General features: G+C 38.6%; 1 protein-coding gene across 6 annotated transcripts in view; it reads right to left on the bottom strand.

Annotated features, from left to right (window-relative positions):
* Positions 1-26,526, bottom strand: part of Dync2h1 (dynein cytoplasmic 2 heavy chain 1) — a 223,121-nt gene that overhangs the window by 140,069 nt on the left and 56,526 nt on the right. For all 6 annotated transcript variants that reach the window (XR_010054024.1, NM_023024.2, XM_063266106.1 and 3 more), the window contains 9 exons: positions 24,699-24,898; positions 23,744-24,008; positions 22,121-22,328; positions 20,215-20,344; positions 18,163-18,318; positions 4,916-5,175; positions 3,928-4,174; positions 1,920-2,071; positions 334-478 (listed from right to left, as the gene is read on the bottom strand). Coding sequence is in view for 5 of the 6 variants with exons in the window: in NM_023024.2 (NP_075413.2) it covers positions 334-478; positions 1,920-2,071; positions 3,928-4,174; positions 4,916-5,175; positions 18,163-18,318; positions 20,215-20,344; positions 22,121-22,328; positions 23,744-24,008; positions 24,699-24,898 (1,763 nt within the window). In the remaining variant the exon portion in view is untranslated. The remainder of the gene's footprint in view (positions 1-333; positions 479-1,919; positions 2,072-3,927; positions 4,175-4,915; positions 5,176-18,162; positions 18,319-20,214; positions 20,345-22,120; positions 22,329-23,743; positions 24,009-24,698; positions 24,899-26,526) is intronic.

A 26,526-nucleotide genomic window follows, 5' to 3' on the forward strand; every position in this document is an offset into this window, starting at 1 on the left:
TCCCAACTTTCTATCCAGCCTTGTAAGAGCATCTTCCACAAACACTACATACACTCTTCCTTTTACCTAACAAAGGTTCATCATCAAATACTTAGTGGTTTTCTATTGGTTTTTTTCCTACTTCAGATCAAATTTTACTTTACTTCCTCGATAACTACCACACACACAAAGTTATTCATATTCAGTCTATCTTGCAACATGTAAGGTGAATATGTTGTTACTGTGTCGTCTATCACACTACACTAACTGTGACAAGAAGGAAAAGCCAGGACACCACACAAAGTCAGGATGAAGACAACAGACCTGGGAACTACAACACAGACTTATACGTACCTGTTCATACACCTGCACCATAGAGCCTGCTAAGAGATAAATTTTTGATGAAGAACCCCAAATAGAATGATTCTTCAGATTTTTGTGCAGAACTGCTTCCAAATATGCTCCATAGATTGTCTGTAACTGTTCTCTTTCTGGGTAACTAAAAAGAATAAGAAATGAGAAAGTTAGAATAAATCAATCTCCAGTAGTATAAAGCTTTATAGAAGACTCTAATCAACTATTTTAAAACAAAACTTGAAAAGCCATTCATCTTAAGAAAAAACAGGATATTTTACTTAAGGAAAAGCATTTGCGTTAAGTAAAGCCTATGCATAGGGCAGCAATTCAGGTCAGAAGTCTAAGAAAGTAAATAACATGATGAACATTAGCCTGTCTCTCCCAAACCAGACTGTACGTCCATGTGGATTAAGGGGCACCAATAACATCTCAGTAAAAGCAATGGCCATAGACACATGTACTTAGCAGGAACCTATAACCCACAAAGGTAAGGAAGTAAGGTGAAAGGTCACACAGGGACAGTGCTATGAACACAGCACTCAGAAGGAGTCCCAGTCACATCCATGATCACAAGAATGGACAGATGGACACCATCCCAAGTCATGAGCTCTAAATCACCTTTCATCAGATCCAGTTCCTGTTACTTATCTCCATACATTTTAATAATACTAGTTTTGTGAGATTAATAAAACATTTATGTCTAACAATGCACCACTTTTATGGTTAAAGGAAACAAAAGTCATCTGCACTCCCATGGTCACGGTAGTATTATTCATGACGCCCCATACACAATACAAACAACCCCAGTGTCCATCGATAGAGTAAAGAAAAGACACAATGTGGTTCATATACATCTAAATAAGCCTAGGCAGTTCAAACAATTATGGACAGGACTGGCGAGGTTAAGCAAAGTAAGACAAGCTCAGAAATACAGACATGACAGCACATAGTCTCTGTCACGTAGTCCCAAACCGCTGCATTTATAAAACTGAAGAGTGGAGTGATTGTTAGGAGGAACTGGCCTCAGTAGAGAGGGAAGAAGGTCTGGGGAAGGCTGGTAATGAAACGAAGCTGCATCTAGACAGGAGCAAGCAAGAAGGTCTGGTGGGAAATTGGAGGCAATGTTGTATACTATACAGTTCACAAGTTAGGGGGGGATTTGGTAGGGTTGCAGACACAGCTCAGAAATAGAATAGTTGACTAATATAAGGGGACCCCAAAATTAATCTCCAATACTATAAAAAGAAAGAACCTTAAGTATTTTCATCATAGTGATAAATATATATGTTAAATTAACTTAACATTATGCATTAGATAACATGTCAGAACATTATATAAGATCATACCAACAGGTACAATATACTTAAGCATTAACTAACCAGGTTGACTCCTGCTCCTGATATTTAGGGGTACAGACACACAGAGTTTTATCTCCTTGTATAAAAGACCTAACATACTCTAAACCAGTGTCAAAAGTTTGGGAAAAAAACATATTGGCTTATACATTTTGAAATATTCTTGGTGGGTATCCTGAATAAAATACAAACAAGAAAACAAAAAAAAAACTTTACTAAGATACATACTCGACGGCACAAAGACGAACAATAGATGTAAACCTGGTGGTCAGCTTGTGTCGCCCCAATCTTCCTCCAGCTGACATGGAAGCTACAATTTGAATATTCTCCAGTCCAACCCATTCCAAATTTTCATCATAAAATCCTTGATATGTCAACACCTATATGAAAACAAACGTTTATAAATGGTTTTTATTTTTGATTTCTCTAATCATACTAAAATCATACACTGGTTGCTTATCTTCTTGGTCTGACAAAGCACCTGACAAACCCAAGCCTAGGTCTATAGTTCAGAGACAGACAGTCTACCCCAGCATGCCCGCCCACAGGTCTGTAGTTCAGAGACAGACAGTCTACCCCAGCATGCCCGCCCACAGGTCTGTAGTTCAGAGACAGTCAGTCTACCCCAGCATGCCCGCCCACAGGTCTGTAGTTCAGAGACAGACAGTCTACCCCAGCATGCCCACCCACAGGTCTGTAGTTCAGAGACAGACAGTCTACCCCAGCATGCCCGCCCACAGGTCTGTAGTTCAGAGACAGTCTACCCCAGCATGCCCGCCCACAGGTCTGTAGTTCAGAGACAGACAGTCTACCCCAGCATGCCCGCCCACAGGTCTGTAGTTCAGAGACAGACAGTCTACCCCAGCATGCCCGCCCACAGGTCTGTAGTTCAGAGACAGTCTACCCCAGCATGCCCGCCCACAGGTCTGTAGTTCAGAGACAGACAGTCTACCCCAGCATGCCCGCCCACAGGTCTGTAGTTCAGAGACAGACAGTCTACCCCAGCATGCCCGCCCACAGGTCTGTAGTTCAGAGACAGACAGTCTACCCCAGCATGTCCGCCCACAGGTCTGTAGTTCAGAGACAGTCTACCCCAGCATGCCCGCCCACAGGTCTGTAGTTCAGAGACAGACAGTCTACCCCAGCATGCCCGCCCACAGGTCTGTAGTTCAGAGACAGTCTACCCCAGCATGCCCGCCCACAGGTCTGTAGTTCAGAGACAGACAGTCTACCCCAGCATGCCCGCCCACAGGTCTGTAGTTCAGAGACAGTCAGTCTACCCCAGCATGCCCGCCCACAGGGCAGCAGGAAGAGGAAATGGCTGGTGCCATCCAAGAAGATAACAAACTCTGCAGCCCAGATTCCTGATCCATTTAACTCAGTCGGGGCTCCAGCAAGATTAAGAGTGCTGCCCACATTGAGGTTTGGTTTTCCCACTTTAATTAGCTCACTCTCGAAAATCTTCATGCACTCACACCAAGAGATTTCCTTGTATAATGAGGACAAATCTTGTCAATTTGACCATCAAGATTAATCATAACATGCAGTAATATCCAAATTTTAATTATTTCTATATGTAACCACCATCTTCTACCTAAGTCAGTAATTAAAATGTGTTAAATTTTTATGTCCTGAAAAATCGTACTGTGCTACCCAGCATCCAGTTAATGTTATCTGATTCCTCCTCTTTCAAAATGTTTTCATTCCATTAAATGGTAAAATCCAAATAGTATTCTACATCTACTAGCAATTAAAAAAAAGCCAGGAGTCAAGAAATAATAAGGAAAATATTTCAAGCTTTGCCATAACTATATTATCATATTCTACAGTTGCATAGACATAAACATAGTGAACTCTAAAAGCCTGGTACTTTTACTATGATATAATACATAGAGGAATAAAGCTTTTATACTGAGTAAGAACATGTGATACACAGCCAAAGAGGAACCCAGACTTTCAGAGAAAAAGAAACTACAGAGCAAGCACAGACACACATGAAAAGCTCCCTCCCTTACCCAAGCTGCTGATTCCCACACTGTCCCAACTAGTAGGGAAGAAAAGTAACAGATTTCCAACTGGGGAATGACTGATCTAGAATAAGACTTAACTATTTCAAAATTCAAATTCTAATATGTGCTAGATACAACTGGTCCAACAGAAGGAACGCAGATTTTGTATCTGTAAGAAATGATACTGGTTTTAATTATAGGTAAAGGTGTCAGCTGCTAAAACTTACCTGCTGGAGGAAAGCCACCAAAGTGCTGGTCCCCCATTTATCAAGCTTGGGCAGGTTGATATCTTTTAGATACAAAACAAGTCTTTCACAATCTTTTGGTCTGTATACTCGACCAGTATTTGTACTGATTACCATGCAAGTCTGGCTCAGTTTCTGCAGAAGATGTCGAGAAGTAGTCTGGGCACTGCAGTGGATAGTGGCAATCTCGGTGGAGCGGAGTTGAGAGAAGGCATACCTGAGCAGCATCCTGGAAAAGACAGGTGACACTGGGGACATCTCACTGGGAAAATGTGCCCAACAAAATACTCCTTACACTCAAATATGGAACTGATATCTTTTTTCTAGATTACTTCCAATGATGTTGAGAAGGAAAATAATAAATACAGAAATAGTTTCCATAGCCACCAAAGTAACTTCCTAACTTTTAAACTGGGGAAAAATGTGTATTTGAAAGTATTCCTAAAATTCTTGCGGACATCTTAACTTCAGTTTTACCAGGTATACAGAACATGTTAGTTTTGTTCTCCCATAGTTTATGAAAAGATTTAAATTCCCCAACAGTTTTGTTTTCTTAACTAGCCTAATTATGTGTGATTTTTTCAAATTATTACTCTGCCAAGATACATGTAAAACAAATAATTCAGGTTTACTCCTAAAACATAAATGATGTGCACGCTAAATACAGGTGGCCTCTATTAAGCTGGATATTATTGTTAGTAAGAGAGCTGCACTCAACTGTTACATTATGGTTAACTCACACATTAATCTGTAAGTGTATATAAGGGGTTCAGATTTGCGACTATATGTATTTTCTAAGACCATATAACCTGGCAGAGAAAATGACAATCTTGGTCATTTTTTCTTAAACATGAGTGGAAATGGAAAGTTTTCTTCATAAAAATCCAAGTGTTTTTAACCAAAGGAAACCTAATATAAACTTTTAAATCCTTGGAGAGAAAGGAAATAAATTCTGAAGGCATTTTCTTACCCTTTGCCACATCCTTCTGGTCCTACCAGAATAAATGGCTGTTTGGTTTCTGAACTTAGCCAGGGTTTGAAATAATCTAAACCTCGCTGCATATCAGGAGTCTGAATGACAGGAAGGCTGTGGCCACTGCTGAAGTCATCAGCTGTCAGGCTCTCTGGCTTCTTCAGTACATAGGACGCTAACTGCCCTCGGTCACAGTCAAAGTAGGTGTCCATTGGCCTGTGAGAGTCAGGAGGGGTCTCCCGTGCCCAATTAAAGACCTTGAAAGGAAAATGTTGTAAAGAGGTATTTTTACATATTCAACAAAGTAAGTATCTCCACAGTAAACTGTCTTTTTCTTTTCTTTTCTTTTCTTTTCTTTTCTTTTCTTTTTTTTTTTTTTCCGGAGCTGGGGACTGAACCCAGGGCCTTCTGCTTGCTAGGCAAGTGCTCTACCACTGAGCTAAATCCCCAACCCCGTAAACTATCTTTTTAAAAATTGTTTGTATACACTTCACTTCTAAGCAAACATTAAAATAAAATAGCATTTTACCTCAATATGATAGTAAGTACAATAACATATTTAAGAAAGCACCAGCTTAATTTTATATCCAGCCACTTTGCTGAAGTTTTTTATAAAGTTTAGAAGCTCTCTGGAATTTTTGGGGTCACTTAAGCATACTACCATACCATCTACAAATAGTGATATTTTGACTTACTCAACCGTGAATCCCTTTGACTGCCTTTTGTTGTCTAATTGCTCGGCTAGGACTTCAAGTACTATTATATTCATTAGGTAGGGAGAGATTTGTCTGTCCCTGATTTTACTGGGATTGCTTCAAGTTTCTCTACATTTAGTTTGATATTGACTACTGGTTTGCTGTATATTCCTTTTATTATATTTAGGTGCGAACCTGCAATTTCTGATCTTTCCAAGACTTTTAACATGAAGGACTATTGGATTTTGTCAAATGTTTTCTCAGCACCTAATGAGATGACCATGTAGATTTTTTTTCAAGTTTGTTTATATAGCAGATTATGCTGACAGAATTCCATATATTGAACTATCCCTGCATCTCTGGATCTACTTGATCATGATGGATGATCGTTTGATGTGTTCTTGGATTTGGTTTGTGAGAATTTTATTGAGTATTTTGCATTGTTACTCATAAAGGAAATTGGTCTGAAGTTCTCTTTCTTTGTTGGGTCTTTGTGTGATTTAGGTATAAGTGTAATTGTGGATTCATAGAACAAATTGGGTAGTGTTCCTTCTATCTCCATGTTGAGGAATAGTTTGAGGACTATTGGTATTAGGTCTTCTATGAAGACCTGATAGAATTCTGTACTAAACCTATCTGGTTCTTGGCTTTTTGTTGTTGTTGTTGTTGTTGTTGGGAGACTTTTAATGACTGTTTCTAATTCTTTAGGGCTTATGGGGACTATAAGATCTGATCCTTATTTAACCTTGGTACCTTGTCTAGAAAATTGTCCATTTCATCTATATTTTCCAGTTTTGTTGAATATAGGCTTTTGTAGCAAGACCTGATAATTTTTTTTTAATTTCCTCAGTTTCTGTTGTTATGTCTCCCTTTTCATTTCTGATTTTGTTATTTTGAATACTGTCTCTCTGTCCTCTGGTTAGTCTGGCTAAAGGTTTCTCTTCTTTCCTCAAAGAACCAGCTCCTGATTTTGTTGATTCTTTGTTTAGTTCTTTTTGTTTCTACTTCATTGATTTGATTATTTCCTGCCTTTTACTCCTCTTGGGTGTATTTGCTTCTTTTTGTTCCAGAGCTTTCAGATGTGCTGTCAAGCTGCTAGTGTATGCTCTCTCCAGTTTCTTTTTGGAAACACTCAGAGCTATGAGTTTTCCTCTTAGCACAGCTTTCATTGTGTCCCATAAGTTTGGGTATGTTGTGCCTTCAATTTCATTAAATTCTAAGAAGTCTTTAATTTCTTTCTTTATTTCTTCCTTGACCAGGTTATCATTGAGTAGAGTGTTGTTCGGCTTCCATATCTATATGGGCTTTTGGTTGTTTTTGTTGTTATTGAAGACCAGCCTTAATCTGTGATGATCTGATAGGAAACATGGGATTATTTCAATATTCTCGTATCTGTGAAGGCTGGTTATGTGACCGATTATATGGTCAATTTTGGAGAGGGTAACATGAAGTGCTGAGAAGATATATTGTTTCATTTTAGGGTGAAATGTTCTATAAATATTTGTTAAATCCATTTGGTTCATAAATTCTGTTTGTTACACTGTTCCTGTTTAGTTTCTGTTTCCATGATCTGTCCACTGATAAGATTGGGGTGCTGAAGTTTCCCACTATTATTGTTTGAGGTGCAATGTGTGCTTTGAGCTTTAGTAAAGTTTCTCTTCTGAATGTGGCTGCCCTTGCAATAGATGTTCAGATTTGAAATTTCATTAGGTGGATTTTTCCTTTGACAATTATAAAGTATGCTTCATTGTCTTTTTTTATATCATTTGATTGAAAGTTGATTTTATTCAATATTAGAATAGCTCCTCCAGCTTGTTTCTTGGGACCATTTGCTAGGAAAATTTTTTTCCAGCCTTTTACTCTGACGTAGTGTCTGTCTTTGTTACTGAGGTGCGTTTCCTGTATGCAGCAAAATGCTGGGTCCTCTTTATGTATCCAGACTGTTAGTCTATATCCTTTTATTCGGGAATTGAGTCCTCTGATGTTAACAGGTATTAAGGAAAAGTGATTGTCGCTTCCTGTTATCTTTGTTGTTAGAGGTGGAATTAGGTTTGTGTGGCTACCTTCTTTGGGGTTTATTGAAAGAAGATTACTTTCTTGCTTTTGCTAAGGTGTAATTTCCTTCCTTGTGTTGGAGTTTTCCACCTATTATCCTTTGTAGGGCTGGATTTGTGGAAAGTTATTGTGTAAATTTGATTTTGTCATGGAATATCTTGGTTTCTCCTTCTATATTAATTGAGAATTTTGCTGGTTATACTATCCTGGGATGGAATTTGTGTTCTCTTAGGGTCTTAGGGCTTTCATAGTCTCTGATGAGAAGTCTAGTGTAATTCTTAAAGATCTGCCTTTGTATGACACCTGACCTTTTTACCTGACCGCATTTTATATTCATTCTTTATTTTGAGTCTTTGGTGTTTTTATTATTATACTCAAAGGATAAATAGGATGAGGAAGAAATCAGGGAAACAACACCCTTCACAATAGTCACAAATAATATAAAACTCTCACAAAGCTCCTGAAAGATCTGCATGAAAAGAACTTCAAATCTCTGAAGAAAGAAATCGAAGAAGATCTCAGAAGACAGAAATATCTCCCATGATCACAGATTGGCAGGATTAATGTAGTAAAAATGGCCATCTTACCGAAACACAATATACAGATTCAATGCAATGCCAATTAAAATTCCAACTCAATTCTTCATACAGTTAGAAAGAGCAATTTGCAACTCATGTGGAATAACCACAAACCCAGGACAGCAAAAACTATTCTCAAAAGAACTTCTGCGGGAATCACCATCCCGTCAGGTCATTCAAGCAGTATTACAGACCAATAGTGATAAAAAGTGCATGGTATTGGTACAGAGACAGGCAAGTAGATCAATGAAATAGAATTGAAGACCCAGAAATGAGCCCACAAACCTATGGTCACTTGATCTTTGACAAACGAGCTAAAACCATCCAGTGGAAAAAAGACAGCATTTTCAACAAAGTACTAGAAGAAAAAGTGGAGAAGAGCCTCAAACACAGAGGCACACAGGTAAATTTCCTGAACAGAACACCAATGGCTTATACTCTGAGATCAAGAATCAACAAATGGGACCTCAGAAAATTGCAAAGCTTCTGTAAGGCAAAGGACACTGTTAATAAAACAAAATGGCAACCAAACGATTGGGAAAAGATCTTTACCAACCCTACATTTAATAGAGGGCTAATATCTAATATATGGAAAGAACTTAAGAAGTTAGACTCCCTTCTGGTTGCTACCCTCACACAGAACTGAAAGCTAGCCCTGAGGAGCAACTTCAGACCTGAGACCAGATGTAAGACGAACATTTCTGCCCGAAGTGACCTGCCTGGTGGATTCAGGACACACAAAGACAGAATTCCTCTGGGACCAGATTCTTCCAGATTCTAGCTGGCGCCCAAACCTCGTTGATCCTGGCCCACAGCTCCCTGCTCTCAAACCCCGTGGGAGAATTGATCACCCAGAAGTGTGGGCAACCCTGAGACTGCAGGGAAGGAAAGACTGCCACTTCTACCCACCTTTACCCACTTCCTGGCCCAAGAGGAAACTGTATAGTGCCTCTGGACACAGGAATACAAGAGCAGTCAAGCTGCAGGAGGGCCGTGATCCAGACTGTGCCTGGATATGAACTAAACTGGTCAAACAGCTCCCTGGACCAAATCCTGTAGGGGGGAAAAGCTAGAATTTCAGAGGGGCAGACACTCCTGGGAAACCAGAGGAGACTACTCTCTGCCAACATTCCTGACTCAAGAAGGGGCCTTGTGCCATCAGGGATGCCTGCACACAGGGACCTAGAAGAAGTAGGGGCAGGACCCTTCTGGTTCCTGCCCACAGGAAGAGCTGAAAGCCAGCCCACAGGACAGACTACACCTGAGAGCAGAACACTATGTTCCCATAGCTGGCTGAAAGAAAACAGGAAAACAAATCTACAGCAGTCCTGACACACAGGCTTACACGACAGTCAAACCACGGTCAGAAACAGCAAGAAAAACTAACATCAGAGACAACCTGATGGCGACAGGAAAGCACAGGAACCCAAGCAACAGAAACCAATACTACTTGGCATCATCGGAGCCCAATTCTCCCACCAAGCAAACACTGAATATCAAAACACACCAGAAAAGCAAGATCTAGATTTAAAATCACATTTTATCATGATGATGGAGGACTTTAAGAAGGTCATAAAAAAACTCCCTTAAGGAAATGCAAGAAATACAAGTAAAAAACTAGAAACCCTTAAAGAGGAAACACAAAAATCATTTACAGAACTAATGGAAAAAAAAAAACAACAAAACAGGAGAAGGAAATGAACAAAACAATCCAGGAGTTTAAAATGGAAATAGAAATAATAAAGAAAGTACAAAGGGAAACATCCCTGGAGATAGAAAACCTAGGGAAGAGATCAGAAGTCACAGATACAAGCATCACCAACAGAATACAAGAGATAGAAGAGAGAATCTCAGGAGCAGAAGATTCCATAGAAATCATCGACACAACTGTCAAAGATAATGTAAAACGGAAAAAGTTCCTAGCCCAAAACATACAGGAAATTCAGAACCCAGTGAGAATAGCAAACCTAAGGTTAATATGTATAGAAGAGAGTGCAGATTCCCCACTTAAAGGGCAAGTAAATATCTTTAACAAAATCATAGAAGAAAACTTTCCTAACCTAAAGAAAGAGATGCCCATAAACATACAAGAAGCCTACAGAACTCCAAATAGATTTGACCAGAAAAGAAACACCTCCCGTCACATAATAGTTAAAACACCAAATGCATAAAACAAAGAAAGAATATTAAAAGCAGAAAGGGAAAAAAGTCAAGTAACCTATAAAGGCAGACCTCTCAACAGAGACTATGAAAGCCAGAAGATCCTGGACAAATGTCATACAGACGCGAAGAGAACACAAATGCCAGCCCAGGGTACTGTATCCAGAAAAACTCTCAATTAACAAAGATGGAGAAACCAAGATATTCCATGACAAAACCAAATTTACACAATATCTTTCTACAAATCCAGCCGTACAAAGGATAATAAATGGCAAAGTCCAACACAAGGAGGCAAACTACACCCTAGAAACAGCAAGAAAATAATCTTTTTGCAATAAACAAAGACAAGAGAAGCACACAAACATAATCTCATCTCCAAATACGAAAATAAGACGAAGCAACAATCACTATCCCTTAATATCTCTCAATATCAATGGAATCAATTCCCCAATAAAAAAGACACAGATTAACAAACTGGATATGTAATGAGGACCCAGCATTTTGCTGTGTACAAGAAACACACCTCAGAGACAAAGATTGACACTACCTCAGAGTAAAAGGCTGGAAAGACACTTTCCAATCAAATGGTCTGAAGAAGCAAGCTGGAGTAGCCATTCTAATATTAAATAAAATCGACTTTGAACCAAAAGTCATCAAAAAAGATAAGGAAGGACACTTCATATTCATCAAAGGAAAAAATCCACCAGGATGAACTCTCAATCCTAAATATCTATGCCCCAAATACAAGGGCACCTACATACATAAAAGAAACCTTACTAAATTTCAAAGCACACATTGCACCTCACACAATAATAGTAGGAGATTTCAACACCCCACTCTCATCAAAGGACAAATTGTGGAAACAGAAATTAAACAGAGACATATACAGACTAACAGAAATTATGGAACAAATGGACTTAACAGATATTTATAGAACATTCTATCCTAAACAAAAGGATATACCTTCTTCTCACCGCCTCATGGTACTTTCTCCAAAATTGACCATATAATCAGTTACAAAACAAGTCTCAACACATACAGAAAGAAAGAAATAATCCATGCATCCAATCAGAACACCATGGGCTGAGGCTGGTCTTCAATAACAATAAGGAAAGAACGTCCACATATACATAGAAGTGGAACAATGATAACCTGGTCAAGGAAGAAATGAAGAAAGAAATTAAAGACTTCTTAGAATTTAATGAAAATGAAGGTACAACATACCCAAACTTATGGGACACAATGAAAGCTGTGCTAAGAGGAAAACTCATAGCTCTGAGTGCCTGTAGAAAGAAACAGGAGAGAGCATACATCAGCAGCTTGACAGCATACCTAAAAGGTCTAGAACAAAAAGAAGTAAATACACTCAGGAGGAGTAGAAGGCAGGAAATAATCAAAGTCAGGGATGAAATCAACCAAGTAGAAACAAAAAGGACCATAGAAAGAATCAACAGAACCAAAAGCTGGTTCGTTGAGAAAATCAACAAGATAGATACACGCTTAGCCAGACTAACCAGAGGGCACAAGAGTGGGTCAAAATTAACAAAATCAGAAATGAAAAGGGGGACATAACAACATAATCAGAGGAAATTCAAAAAACATCAGATCCTAATACATAAGCCTATATTCAAAAAAACTTGAAAATCTGGAGGAAATGGACAATTTCCTAGACAGACACCCAGAACCAAAGTTAAATCAGGAACAGATAAACCATTTAAACAACCCCATAACTCCTTAAAAAAAAATAGAAGAAGTAGTTAAAAGTCTCCCAACCAAAAAGAGCCCAGGACCACATGGGTTTAATGCAGAATTCTCTCAGACCTTCACAGAAGACCTCATACCAATACTGTCCAAACTATTCCACAAAATTGAAACAGATGGAGCACTACCGAATTCCTTCTATGAAGCCACAATTACAATTATACGGAAACCACACAAAGACCCAACAAAGAAAGAGAACTTCAGACCAATTTCCCTTATGAATATTGATGCAAAAATACTCAATAAAATTCTTGCAAACCAAATCTAAAAACACATCAAAACAATGATGCTTCATGATCAACTAGGCTTCTTTCCAGGTATGCAGGGATGGTTTAATATATGGAAAACCATCAACGTAATCCACTGTATAAACAAAACAAAAGATAAAAACCACATCATCATTTCATTAGATGATGAGAAAGCATTTGACAAAATTCAACACCTCTTCCTGATAAAAGTCCTGGAAAGAAGAGGAATAAAGGCTCATCCCTAAACATAGTAAAAGCCATACATAGCAAACAAGTAGCTAACATTAAACTAAATGGAGAGAAACTTGAAGCAATCCCACTAAAGTCAGGGACTAGACAAGGCTGCCCATTCTCTCCCTACTTATTCAATAAAGTTCTCGAAGTCCTAGCCATAGCAATCAGACAACAAAAGGAGATCAAAGGGATACAGATTGTAAAGGAAAGACAAAATATCACTATTTGCAGATGATATGATAGTACATTTAAGTGATCCCAAAAGTTCCACCAGAGATCTACTAAACCTGATAAACAACTTCAGCAAAGCGGCTGGGTATAAAATTAACTCAAATCAGTAGCCTTCCTCTACACAAAAAACAAGATGAGAAGGAAATTAGGGAAACAACTCCCTTCATAATAGCCCTAAATAACATAAAATACCTCAGTGTGACTTTAACCAAGCAAGTGAAAGATCTGTATGATAAGAACTTCAAGTCTCTGAAGAAAGAAATTAAAGATCTCACAAGATGGAAAGATCTCCCATGCTCATGGATTGGCAGGATTAATATAGTAAAAATGGCCATTTTACCAAAAGCGATCTACAAATTCAATGCAATCCCCATCAAAATTCCAATCCAATTCTTCATAGAGTTAAAGAGAACAATTTGCAAATTCATTTGGAATACCAAAAAACCCAGGATAGCTGAAACTATCCTCAACAATAAAAGGACTTCAGGGAATCACCATCCCTGAACTCAAGCAGTATTACAGAGCAATGGTGATTAAAAACTGTATGGTATTGGTACAGAGATAGGCAGATAGACCAGTGGAATAGAATTGAAGACCCAGAAATGAACCCACACACTTATGGTCACTTGATCTTTGACAAAGGAGCCAAAACCATCCAGTGGAAAAAAGATAACATTTTCAACAAATGGTGCTGGTTCAACTGGAGGTCAGTATGTAGAAGAATGTATATCGATCCATGCTTATCACCCTGTACAAAGCTTAAGTCCTAGTGGATCAAGGACTTCCACATCAAACCAGATACACTCAAACTAATAGAAGAAAAAGTGGGGAAGAATCTCAAACACATGGGCAATAGAGATAATTTCCTGAACAAAATATCAATGGCTTATGCTCTAAGATCAAGAATGGAGAAATGGGATCTCATAAAGCTACAAACCCTTTGTAAGGCAAATGACAGTGTCATTAGGACAAAACGGCAACCAACAGATTGGGAAAAGATCTTTACCAATCCTACAACTGATAGAGGGCTCATATCCAAAATATACAAAGAACTCATGAAGTTAGACTGCAGGGGGACAAATAACCCTATTAAAAATGGGGTTCAGGGCTAAACAAAGAATTTACAGCTGAGGAATATCGAATGGCTGAGAAGCATCTAGAGAAATGTTCAACATCTTTAGTCATAAGGGAAATGCAAATTAAACCAACCCTGAGATTCCACCTCACACCAGTCAGAATGGCTAAGATCAAAAACTCTGGCAATAGCAGATGCTGGCAAGGATGTGGAGAAAGAGGAACACTCCTCCATTGTTAGTGGGATTGCAGACTGGTACAACCATTCTGGAAATCAGTCTGGAGGTTCCTAAGAAAATTGGACATTGAACTACCTGAAGACCCAGCTATACCTCTCTTGGGCATATACCCAAAAGATGCTCCAACATATAACAAAGACACATGCTCCACTATGTTCATAGCAGCCTTATTTATAATAGACAGGAGCTGGAAAGAACCCAGATGCCCTTCAACAGAGGAATGGATTCAAAAAATGTGGTACATCTACACAATGGAATATTACTCAGCTATCAAAAACAATGAGTTCATAAAATTCATAAGTAAATGGAATGAAGTAGTAAGTATCATCCTGAGTGAGGTAACCCAATCACAGAAAAACACACATGATATGCACTCATTGATAAGTGGCTATTAGCCCAAATGCTCGAATTACCCAAGATGCACAGACCACATGAAACTCAAGAAGGGTGACCAAAATGTAGATATTTCACTCCTTCTTTAAAAGGGGAACAAGAATACCTATAGGAGGGGATAGGGAGGCAAAGTTTAAACAGAGACTGAAGGAACACCCATTCAGAGCCTGCCCCACATGTGGCTCATACATATACAGCCACCCAACTAGATAAGATGGATGAAGCAAAGAAGTGCAGGCTGACAGGAACCGGATGTAGATATCTCCTGAGAGACACAGCCAGTATACAGCAAATACAGAGGCGAATGCCAGCAGCAAACCACTGAACTGAGAACAGGACCCCCATTGAAGGAATCAGAGAAAGAACTGGAAGAGCTTGAAGGGGCTCGAGACCCCATATGAACAACAATGCCAACCAACCAGAGCTTCCAGGGACTAAGCCACTACCTAAAGACTATACATGGACTGACCCTGGACTCTGACCTCATAGGTAGCAATGAATAGCCTAGTAAGAGCACCAGTGGAAGGGGAAGCCCTGGGTCCTGCTAAGACTGAACCCCCAGTGAACTAGACTATGGGGGGAGGGCGGCAATGGGGGGGGTGGATAGGGAGGGGAACACCCATGTAGAAGGGGAAGGGGAGGGGGAGGGGGGATGTTGGCCTGGAAACTGGGAAAGGGATTAACATTTGAAATGTAAATAAGAAATACCCAATTTAATAAAGATAGAAGAAAAAAAGATATTAAAAAAAAAAGAAGTTAGACTCCAGAGAACCAAATAATCCTTTTAAAAAATAGGGTATAGAGCTTAACAAAGAATTCTCAGTTAAGGAATATCGAATGGCCAAGAAGCACCTAATGGCATGTTCAACATCCTTATTCATCAGGAAAATGAAAATCAAAAAAACTCTGAGATTCCTCATCATACCAGTGAGAATGGCTAAGATCAAAAACTCAAGTGACAACAGCTGCTAACGAGGATGTGGAGAAAGAGAAACATTCCTCTATTGTTGGCGGTATTGCAATCTGGTACAACCATTCTGGAAATCAGTCTGGTGCTTCCTTAGAAAATTGGACATAGTACTACGTGAGGACCCAATTATACCATTCCTGGGCATATACCAAAAGATGCTCCCACATATAACAAGGAAACACGTTTCACTATGTTCACAGCAGACTTATTTATAATAGCCAGAAGATGGAAAGGACCCAGATATCCTTCAATAGAGGAATGGATACAGAAAATGTGGTACATTTGCAGAGGAATACTACTCAGCTATTAAGAACAATGACGTCATGAAACTCTTAGCAAGTGGATGGAACTAGAAAATATCATCCAGACTGAGATAACCCAATCACAAAAGAACACACATTGTATGCACCTACTGATAAGTGGATATTAGCCCAGAACCTCAGAATATACATGATACAATTTACAGAATATATGAAGCTCGAGAAGAAGGAAGATCAAAATGTGGATGCTTCAGTCCTTCTTAGAAAGGAGAACAAAATACTCACTCGAGGAAATACCGGGACAAAGAGTGGAGCAGAGACTGAAGGAAAGGCCTTCCAGAGACTGCCCCACCTGGGGATCCATTCCATATGCAGCCACCAAACCCAGTCACTATTGCTGATGCCCAGAAGTTTTTGCCGACAGGAACCTAATATGGATGTCTCCAGAGAGGCTCTGCCAGAGGCTTATTGATACATACGAGGATGATTGCAGCTAACCATGAGACTGAGCCGGTGAGGAATTAGAGAAAGGACTGAAGGAGCTAAAGGGGTTTGCAACCCCATAAGAAGAAAAACAATATCAACTAACCAGATTCCCCAGAGCTCCCAGGAATTAAACCACCAACCAAAAATTACAAATGAACAGACCCATGGGTCCAGTCACATATGTAGCAGAAGATGACCTTGTTGGAATCAATGGGAGGAGAGGCCCTTGGTCCTGTGAAGGCTTGATGCCCCAGTGTTGGGAAATGCAAGGGCGGAGAGGGGGGATGGGGGTGTGGTTGACCACCCTCACAGAAGCAGGAGGAGAGGGAATGGTATAGGGGGTTGCTGGAGGGGAACCTGGAAAAGGAGATAACATTTGAAATGTCAACAAAGAAAATAGCCAATAAAAGAAAAAAAGAAAACACCAGCTGAGTAGATATTTATAGATCAAATTATAAAAGTATAAAATATATTCAAGTTTTAATAGTATTCTCTCAAATTGCAGACTTCACGAATGGCAAAGCACTTTCTTTCCAGTGTTTCCAAGAGCTGATCTGAGTTATACCTGCAGTACTCTATGATCTGAGTTACACCTGCAGTACTCCATGATCTGAGCTACACCTGCAGTACTCCATGATCTGAGTTACACCTGCAGTACTCCATGATCTGAGTTACACCTGCAGTACTCCATGATCTGAGTTACACCTGCAGTACTCCGTGATCTGAGTTACACCTGCAGTACTCCGTGATCTGAGTTACACCTGCAGTACTCCGTGATCTGAGTTACACCTGCAGTACTCTATGATCTGAGTTACACCTGCAGTACTCTATGATCTGAGTTACACCTGCAGTACTCCATGATCTGGGTTACACCTGCAGTACTCCATGATCTGGATTACACCTGCAGTACTCCATGATCTGAGTTACACCTGCAGTACTCCATGATCTGAGTTACACCTGCAGTACTCCATGATCTGAGTTACACCTGCAGTACTCCATGATCTGAGTTACACCTGCAGTACTCCATGATCTGAGTTACACCTGCAGTACTCTATGATCTGAGTTACACCTGCAGTACTCTATGAGCCATTCTGCTCTTCCACACTGAACGTATCTGTACACGGCAGTGTTTCACAGCAGGATACAGGAAGGCCCTAAGCAGTAACAGTGAGAGGCAAGAGGACACACAGCCACAGAGAAGCAAACAGGTCAGAGAAAGCACTGTTTTGGTCTTAGTTAAGTACTCCTGGAGGGGCCTGAGACAAAGTTAAGAGCATTGGCTGCTCTTCCAGAGGACTCAAATTCAATTCTCAGCAGCTCACAACCATCTGTAACTCTAGTGGCAGATAATATAACATTAGATTCTGGCCTACACAGGCTCAGGCACACACATGGATCAAAATCATACAAGCAAGAAAACACCCATATATAGAAAAAGAAAAGAAAAGCCCCTTATGATATAGAAATTGGATTTCTGACCCACTAGATCAAATATAATCTGACATTATTGAAGAAATAATTAGAAATACCCTAGTGTTTTTAAGTGCTAACACTATTCTAAAGAATAATTTAAAATTATATTCTTATGAAATTAAAGTTAATAATGGAATATATTCATATAGCTAAATAGTGTCAAGCCTCACTTACTTCCAAACCTTAGCTTATTATAAACTATCATAAATACTTCAGAATATCAGAAGTTCTAAGTTTGATATACAGAAACATACACACACACACAAACAAGAATGCAGGCCCATATTGATACAGATGTCCTGTTAAGTCTACCACTATGTGTTAAGAGTTAAAAGTCAAGAAAAGCTGAGGATTGTGCCTGAAAAGAGGCTGAAAAACGTTCCTTACCTCCTTGGTAAATTCCAGACGCGATTTCATATTCAGATTTCCACCAAGTCCTCGTATAAGATTAATAATAAACTGGTCATGATATTTGCATCCATGGAGGTGGGACAAACCATTCATCACAGTCCCAACCAAACTTGTTTCTACCACATAATCATTCTGTTGATTAAAATTCATGGAACCAAGGTAGGAAAGACAGGTATTAACCAGGAAATGTCAAACCATACAAATCATTTGCCAAAAAAAAAATCTTTACATCCATCCTTCCTTTTTATGTAGGAATTATTGATGCTTTTCAGTATATATATATATATATATATATATATATATATATATATATATATATTTATAATTTGAAAATATAAAAATAATTTTTATAAGTAATTATCCATTTTTGAACTATAAATTCTAGAATTCTCAAATAGATACATGATGCATTTCCCCCACCTGCACAAGATACATATTTTAAAACCTTCAGACCAGAGCTAAGGTGGTTTGCATGTGAAACGCCCACCACAGTTTCATGTTTTGAGACCCGTCTCCAGTATGATACCATCATGAAGGTACAGTCTTTACAAGGTGAGAACCAGTTGTAGAAGTTGGTCACTAGAATGACCCTGTTCACATTTACAGCCACCCCTGGACCTGGCCTATTTCTCTACTTCCAACAACAACATGAGGTACAGTGATACAAGGAATCCCAGCCACAAGCCACCACTGTCATGAGCTCTATCAGCTCCGCTCTGCTTCCCTGTCATGACAGACTAGAGGTTCTGAAATTATGAGCCCAAACCTCTTTGCTGCCTTATGAGTGACACAGAAGTAAGTACCAGCACAGACAAACTGACCTACTTCCCCTTGGAAGAGTGGTGACTCTTCCATCCACTGTAGGATTTAATCAGCTTACCCTTCCATGGCGAATCTCAGAACTAAGTGTGCACTAGCTAACGTCACAGTCTTCCTCGAACAATCACACACATAGCAACACCAGACAAGGACTAGCACTGTTAGAATGGGACAGCGACCTGGCCAACAGATGTCAGACACAGGGAGCAGGCATCTCACGGCCAGGACCAGCCCCTCTGGAATTCACCAGGGGGCACGGCACGCTTGCTGCCTGCCCTGAAAGAACTTCCGTGTGAATGCAACTTACTAACAGGTTTGCTGAGTGTTAGGGTAGAAGCAAGTAAGAGAAACGCCGTCATCAGACTGGGGTTAAATCTTCCTTCTCTAAGGACAGGGAAAACTAGTTTGCAATATTTTAAAACTTGTCTTAATTCTCCAGGTTTCATCCTTACAAAGGAACAGAAGCAAACACAAAAGAATAAAAACCAACAGCAAATTTTCAATTTTTGTGTAATTGATATGAAAAAAAATTGACCTTTAGATGAAGTTCAGACTAGTAGTCATTTGACATCAAAGGAATAGTTGCTATTTAATTTTTGAATGTTTGCATTTTTCATAAAATTAATAACATGAAAGAAAATCCACATCATTTTTTAAACCATGTATGCTTGAAAACAGACTATAACCGTCTACTCATACCTCATGGTAAATTATTCCGGCAATGCTGCTGATGGTCATGATGTACCTCGGTGGCACTCTCCTGCCCCACACAGACCCTTCTCTAAAAAGATGTGCTTACTAGCTTAGACTTCACATACTTAGATGTCTATTTTTATTGCAGAAGCAAACATTTCAAATATTAATGTAAATAATTTGCTGTCCTTTTGAATTTTAAGTAATTGCTTAATAATATATTTAGCATGATGTACATGTAGACAATTATTAACAATAAGGTGAGACAAAATGGTTTTTCCACTGAAAAAAAGACATTGCAGTGTGTTCAAGCTTTTCAGGTAAGTTAGACAAGATTCCATAGACACAAAACAAAGACTAACTAATAAAAGCAATTTAAGTGGACAGGAAAGGGACAGCAATGACAATGTCTACTCTGTGCCCAGGTCCCAGCAGAGCTCTACCACAAGGCAGCAAAAGCAGGTACAACCCAATTACACAACCCACTTCAGTGATCATGAAATACGGTCAACTCACCTGCTTTAAAACCCACTGTAACGCTTTTGAAAAATAATCTCCAATCCAGTTTTCGAGATTACTTCTGTATTCAACAGGCTGATTCCTCAACCAAGATTTTATGAGAGAATTAAGATCTGTCTCTTCATCACTACAGGGGATTAACATAAAAATGCAAGCTACTTAGGAAGAAACTTAAGCCAACTTAAGTCCTGTTCTTATATCCCTCCTTCCCTCAAGTATGTCAGCAGTTAGCAAAGAAAGTTGGCTCCAGTGACTTCCATGTGTGCGCTGTACAAATTAGCAGCACTCAAGACCCTGCTGAAAAGTCTTCACTGGGCCTCTCCACAGACACATACTTAGCAAACATGAGGAGAAATAAAGGAAATGCAAAAGGTCCAAACTAGAATACAGAACAACCTAAAAGTTAATAGATAGCTTTATTTTACATGAAATCATACATATTCATTGTGGCTCATACAACCAATACCTGTGCCACCAACAATTCATCATCCTCTGTAGTAGTATGTGACTGTTTCTGCATACTATTCATAGAACCTACTTATGAGGTACGTATCTTTTTATCCTTCATAAACACCAATCTTACTTCCTGTGCACCATCTTTCTACTATGTTTAAATTAATATAAAATACATGATAAATATTGAATAAAAATTTTAAGTTTACCTGTAAATTCACCTTTTACTGTATTCTCATAAGATCATAACACTAAATATATGAGAAATTTACATTACAATGAAACTATTTACCTGAAATAAAATTTTAATAATTAATCCCAATACCAATTGAAGATCATGATTAGCTTAACATAAATGTTTCTAATAATACTTTCAGTGAAACAAGCAGTTAAATAATTTCAGATATACTGTAAACCCCAGTAGTAACAGCAGTGCATCGGCCTCAAACTGCCATGAAATACGAGCTTGATGAGTGATAAACTCTAAACACTGTGCCAAACTATAACTCACTCTGGAAGATAAATCTGATCCAAATGCCCATGTTCTTGTATATAAATGATTATGTGACACCTAAAACTAGCTAGTACTTGTAACTGTGGATGTGACATCTAAAACTAGCCAGGACACGACAGTGAGTATGTGAAATCTAAAACTAGTTAGCACTCATTTTTGCTGTTTAAGCCTTTTCTCAGTTCAGAGAAAAAGTAAAAAATGACTTAGGAAAGAGGTTGTCAAGGTGTACGATGCCAAATTTAGGCCTTGGGCCCCAATGCTGAATTAGCTGTAATGTCTTATGGACTTTAAACTCTGTAACTAAGATATGCTACTGGGATTTAAGCACCTTGTACCAGTGTTTATTGAGTATGCTTACATCTCTGAGTTTAATCACAGTATTTTAAAATTTTAAAGGAAATTAAGTAATTGCTATTTCTCTTAAAGAAAATACTTAGAATTTTGAGAAAATGCTAAAATAATTCACATATAATAGAATAAACTGTGAATCAATTAAAATCCAAACAAAAAAGCTAATCATAGATACAATCAGTATGAATACATAACTCATATAAGCTCACTTTTTTTAAAGACAAGGTTTCTCTTTGTAGCCCTGGGTGTATTGGAACTCACCTGTACACAGGATAGTCTTGAACTCGGAGAGTTCAAGTGGACACCAGCCTCTGCCTCCCAAGTGCTGAATAAACAATGTGCACTACTCCCACCAGGCTGCATTCACTACTCCCATCAGGCTGCATTCACTACTCCCACCAGGCTGCATTCACTACTCCCACCAGGCTGCATTCACTACTCCCATCAGGCTGCATTCACTACTCCCACCAGGCTGCATTCACTACTCCCACCAGGCTGCATTCACTCCATTCCTGTTAGTTATGAAACTAAAAGGGTAAGCAAATTATACTCTAATATATAGTACAGAAATGATCTGTGGCTTACCTAAGAAATATCATTCCCATTCTAGATATTGTGGCTGGCGAAGCACAACTTAAATCATGAGTTTCAAATACAAAGTTAACATTTGGACCAAACTGAATCCTTTCTCCACTGGGCATGGTGAGCAGCCGATTATCATCCAGAACAGAATTCAGAGATTCTATCCATTCAGGGTCAATGTCACCATCACAGATTATCCATGAGCTGACATCTATTTCCAAGACACAAGAACAAGGACTTTAAAAAATTATACGTACGCACACGCACACACACACACACACACACACACACACACACACACACACACACACACGGTGGGAGGCAGGCACTGTTAGGGAGTAAAGTAACTTTCATTACTTAGAACTAATCTCCATCTTAATATAAAGAGCAGAGTTGAGCAAGGTGAAGTGTCTTAGGAAACAGTGTTACCCACGTTAGACAAGCTGTGGACAATCCTCCTTCTACTGCTCAAAGATAAGCTACAACCAACACAGTATTCTTATAGTCATCTACAACCATGCAGACTGAATTCACAATGTCCCTTGAAAGGCAGTGTGTAAGATGGATATTTCTGTCTCAATGAGATAACTGAAATAACCTCCTGGTCTATGTGTTTGGCATGTTACAATAAGATATGAGTACATTACATAATGTCTCTTTTAGAAAATATGGGAAACCTAATTCTCATTGGCAATGAGACTGAGTGCTGCCACTGACTTTAGTATTACGATGGTGCCCTGGAATGGGAAGAACAGTAGCCAGATTACACATGCAATGCTTGCCGTCCTTTTAAGAACAAAAGCATTTCATCTGAGCATTTCCTCACATCAGAGTCATTCAAATTGTACTAAGAAACAATTCAAAGCAGGAAATGCCACCAACAGTGCGGGAAAAGGTAGCATGAGGCCTTTACTTAGTGTAGTATTATAAGAAAAATGAAGAAACTCATTGAAAAGCCCTCTGATGGCATCAATTTCTGAAGTACCGTACTCGAAAAGCTACTCATTGAGAGTTAGCACAGTAGTGATTTCTCCTTAAAACCAAGTCAGGTATGGTGGCATGAGCCTTTAATAGCTGCACTATAGAGGCAGAGGAAGCAGATCTCATTGAGTTCAACTTCAGTCTGGTCTACATAGCAAGTTCTATGCCAAAGCTACATACTAAGATCTTGTCTTAAAAATACAAAATGAAAACAAAAAACAAAACAACTAAAGTAAACTGAGAAAACTTACTTTTCTCAATAAATAAATAGTTCTACCATTTCAATTTTCAAAATAACTCAGAAGGAAATAGTGACACTGACAATGTAATGATGTTCAAATACATCAGTTATATTAAGAAGGCATGTTAACTAATTAATCCAGGATTCTATATGCTTTCAGTAAATTAGTTATGAATTATATTTAATCACTGAGTAAATAATTACACTGATTTTTATTCTATTAATTTGCTATTGAGTGATGAATAAAATGGCAGCATAAACAATTCAACAAAACAATAAAAATAGTAACATCTACTAAAATATCCAAATAATCATTATAAAGTGTTTTAAGTCACACATACACTTCAGTGAAAACATCATAAACAGGTTTGCTACTAAGATTAATAAATTAAATAGTGACTAACCTTGAGGCTCACGAACTACTTGGCGAGCACTATTTGTCAAGACACCATCAGACCATTCTCTTGTATCCATATCAATGTGTCCTAATAACTGATGTCTCGGCATTGCTTTGGGATTCATAGTGTACTGTTTTACTACTTTGCCAATTTTACAAAGTGCAGCCCTTAACATTCTCCAAAGGGTAGACTTGCCAGCACCACTTGGACCAACAATAACAACGCCCGTCCTTTGGCGCAACTGCTCATATAACTCTAGAGCCTTCTTCATCTAGTAGAAAAGAAATATATTCACATGTGATTCACCAGTCATGCCATTCGGCAAACACCCTTCTGCAAATATAAATTTCTTTACTGCAGAATAAAGCCTCAAATAGACCACAGGTTAAATAAATGAGAACACATTTACAATGTGATCTTCAAGCTCAGCCTTTGTCTTTTAAAGAGGCTGCTTTACACAAAGTTGAAAACATAGATGCTTTATCTTGTTTAGTCATTTAAACATTCAAACACATGAGTTTACTCAGCTACTAATTAATATTCTACTTCTCAATACAAGTTAAAGTGAAACGCTCATTTTAAATAATCTTCTGTGCTGTATAAAGAAGCGCTGTTAGAGGAATTCCTACGAATACATCATCAAGGTGCAACTCAATTACACGTAATCAATAAGCAACACAGAAGACACTGTGGGCAGGCAGATGCTGACTCTTATGATGATTACTACCTGGTGAAGAGTTAATACTAATCAAAGACATAAGTGACACTACACCCACATGAATGACAGAAGCGAGCACAGCACATCAAGAGCCCTACTCAGACCCTGAAGTCCCAAGAAGCATCCTAGAGTAAGAGTAAAGCTGACAGACGAACAATGACTGAAGAGATGACTGATAATGACATTGCTAAGGATTGACTAGGGAGAGGTGTTAATCTACTCCAGAATATCCCTGACAGTTACCTGATTGGGTATGACTTCATAATTGGCCTCCTCAAAGACTTGCTTCAATGCAGAACTTAGTTCATTGTATTCTACTTCTTTAAAGTCAATGCCAGGGAAGACATCTTTAATCAGTGCATCAAACCGTGTGCAATCAGCGAATGTGAATTTTGACATTGTATTAAGTCTCAATGCTTGCACCACAATGTGATTTTCATTAACTACAGAAAAAGTTTCATTTTAAAATTATTTTTTATCAATTGAGTAACAAAATGTTCTGAGTAAGCTATAGCCTTGCTATTCACTACTAATTATTAAACAGCATGCTAGACACACTTATAAACAGTAAGTCATAACTGCCACACTTCCTTTTGCATGTTTTGATTGCTAAGAAATAAACTCTTTCCATGAATTTGAATCCTAGTGTACCACATTTTCACACTAAAAATCATCATTTCCATTTGTATCATTATTTCTATTTGTACAATACTTTTACCTTTTATGTCATATAATCCTCTAACAATCAAGTAGTTTACAAATAATTACTATTTCAGTTTTATACACATACTAAGTCTCCAAGACATGACACAGCAGTAAATGTTGCAATCTACTCTATATTTAAGTATTTCCAAATTCCAATGTTGTTAAAAAGAATTTCTTTCCTTAAATAACACTCTAAGCCATTCTCAACATATGGGTTGCGACCCTTTAGGGAGTGCAAATGCTCATGTTATTACTGGATTCTTATTAAGTAGATTCCAGACTAAGCAAGAAATACACAAGGCAAGGACACTATTTTTTGTTGTATTCCCTGGCATTTCCCCGAAATTCCTGAATTATAAGTAGATATAAAGAAGGGTGAGAGCTTCCAAGTTGATTTCAAGTACTAAATTCATAGCCATCTTCATTTACTAAGCATGAATTTTTAATATTTCTTTAAAACCATCAAAATAGAAAAGATACCTAAGTCTTTCACAAAACAACTGTCTATCTTTCCATGTGCCAACCCAGTAGTGGAACTTGAGGAACTTCCTTTCTGAAGATGTGAACCTTTAGCATTTAAAGCCCAAGCAAGGAATTTCATGTCACCCCTTTTCTATACTTGGATCTTCAGTCTTTCTTCTGACTGAAGTTGACCTTTTGTAGAGCTGGATCAGAATAGAAATTGTTTCACTTTTTTTTACTGTGAAATTTTCTTCCTTCTCCTTAGATTGTGATTGATAGTTTTGTTATTTAATTTTTAATAGCAACTTGAAGATGAAAACGGCATTTCTGAAAGAACACAGGAGTCATTTCTTCTGTAAGACGGGACAAAAGTATTTGCTTTCTATGAGCCAAGTATGGTCTGAGTACATGCTGATGTTAATAGTTGAAGTTATGTACAAATGAGGAAAGGGGAAATCCTTTTAAAATCAGCAAGAACGTAAGCGGCTATCGCCTAAGCTAAGAGGCAGAGCTTAGTCTTAAGTGCCTCACTTTGAAGGTAAGATGGACTGAGTGACATGTTTACAGCCAAAACCTGAGGATCAGGGAAAATCAGTTTTACAGTAAGGAAGACTGGCCAGCACCAGGTTCACCAAGGGAAAAAAGCAGCATCCCAGGTGATGTCATGCTATGCACCTAGCAGCAAGCACAATAAACGTCTGCCTCTGCCTCCTCTCGGTCACTAAGACCTAATGCACACAGTATACTGCCTCCATCTATTGGAAGGAAAAACACGGTGATGTCTCTCCAACATCTCTGTCAACAAAATCTCATGTGCCACACCTATAATCAGAAACATTGAGGGCAGATTCCTTCAGTGTGTGGAAGCAGGATCTCATCACGTTTCCTAGCTTGGAATAGAACC

Source organism: Rattus norvegicus, chromosome 8 (assembly GCF_036323735.1).
Source record: "Rattus norvegicus strain BN/NHsdMcwi chromosome 8, GRCr8, whole genome shotgun sequence".
Taxonomy (NCBI): Eukaryota; Metazoa; Chordata; class Mammalia; order Rodentia; family Muridae; genus Rattus; species Rattus norvegicus.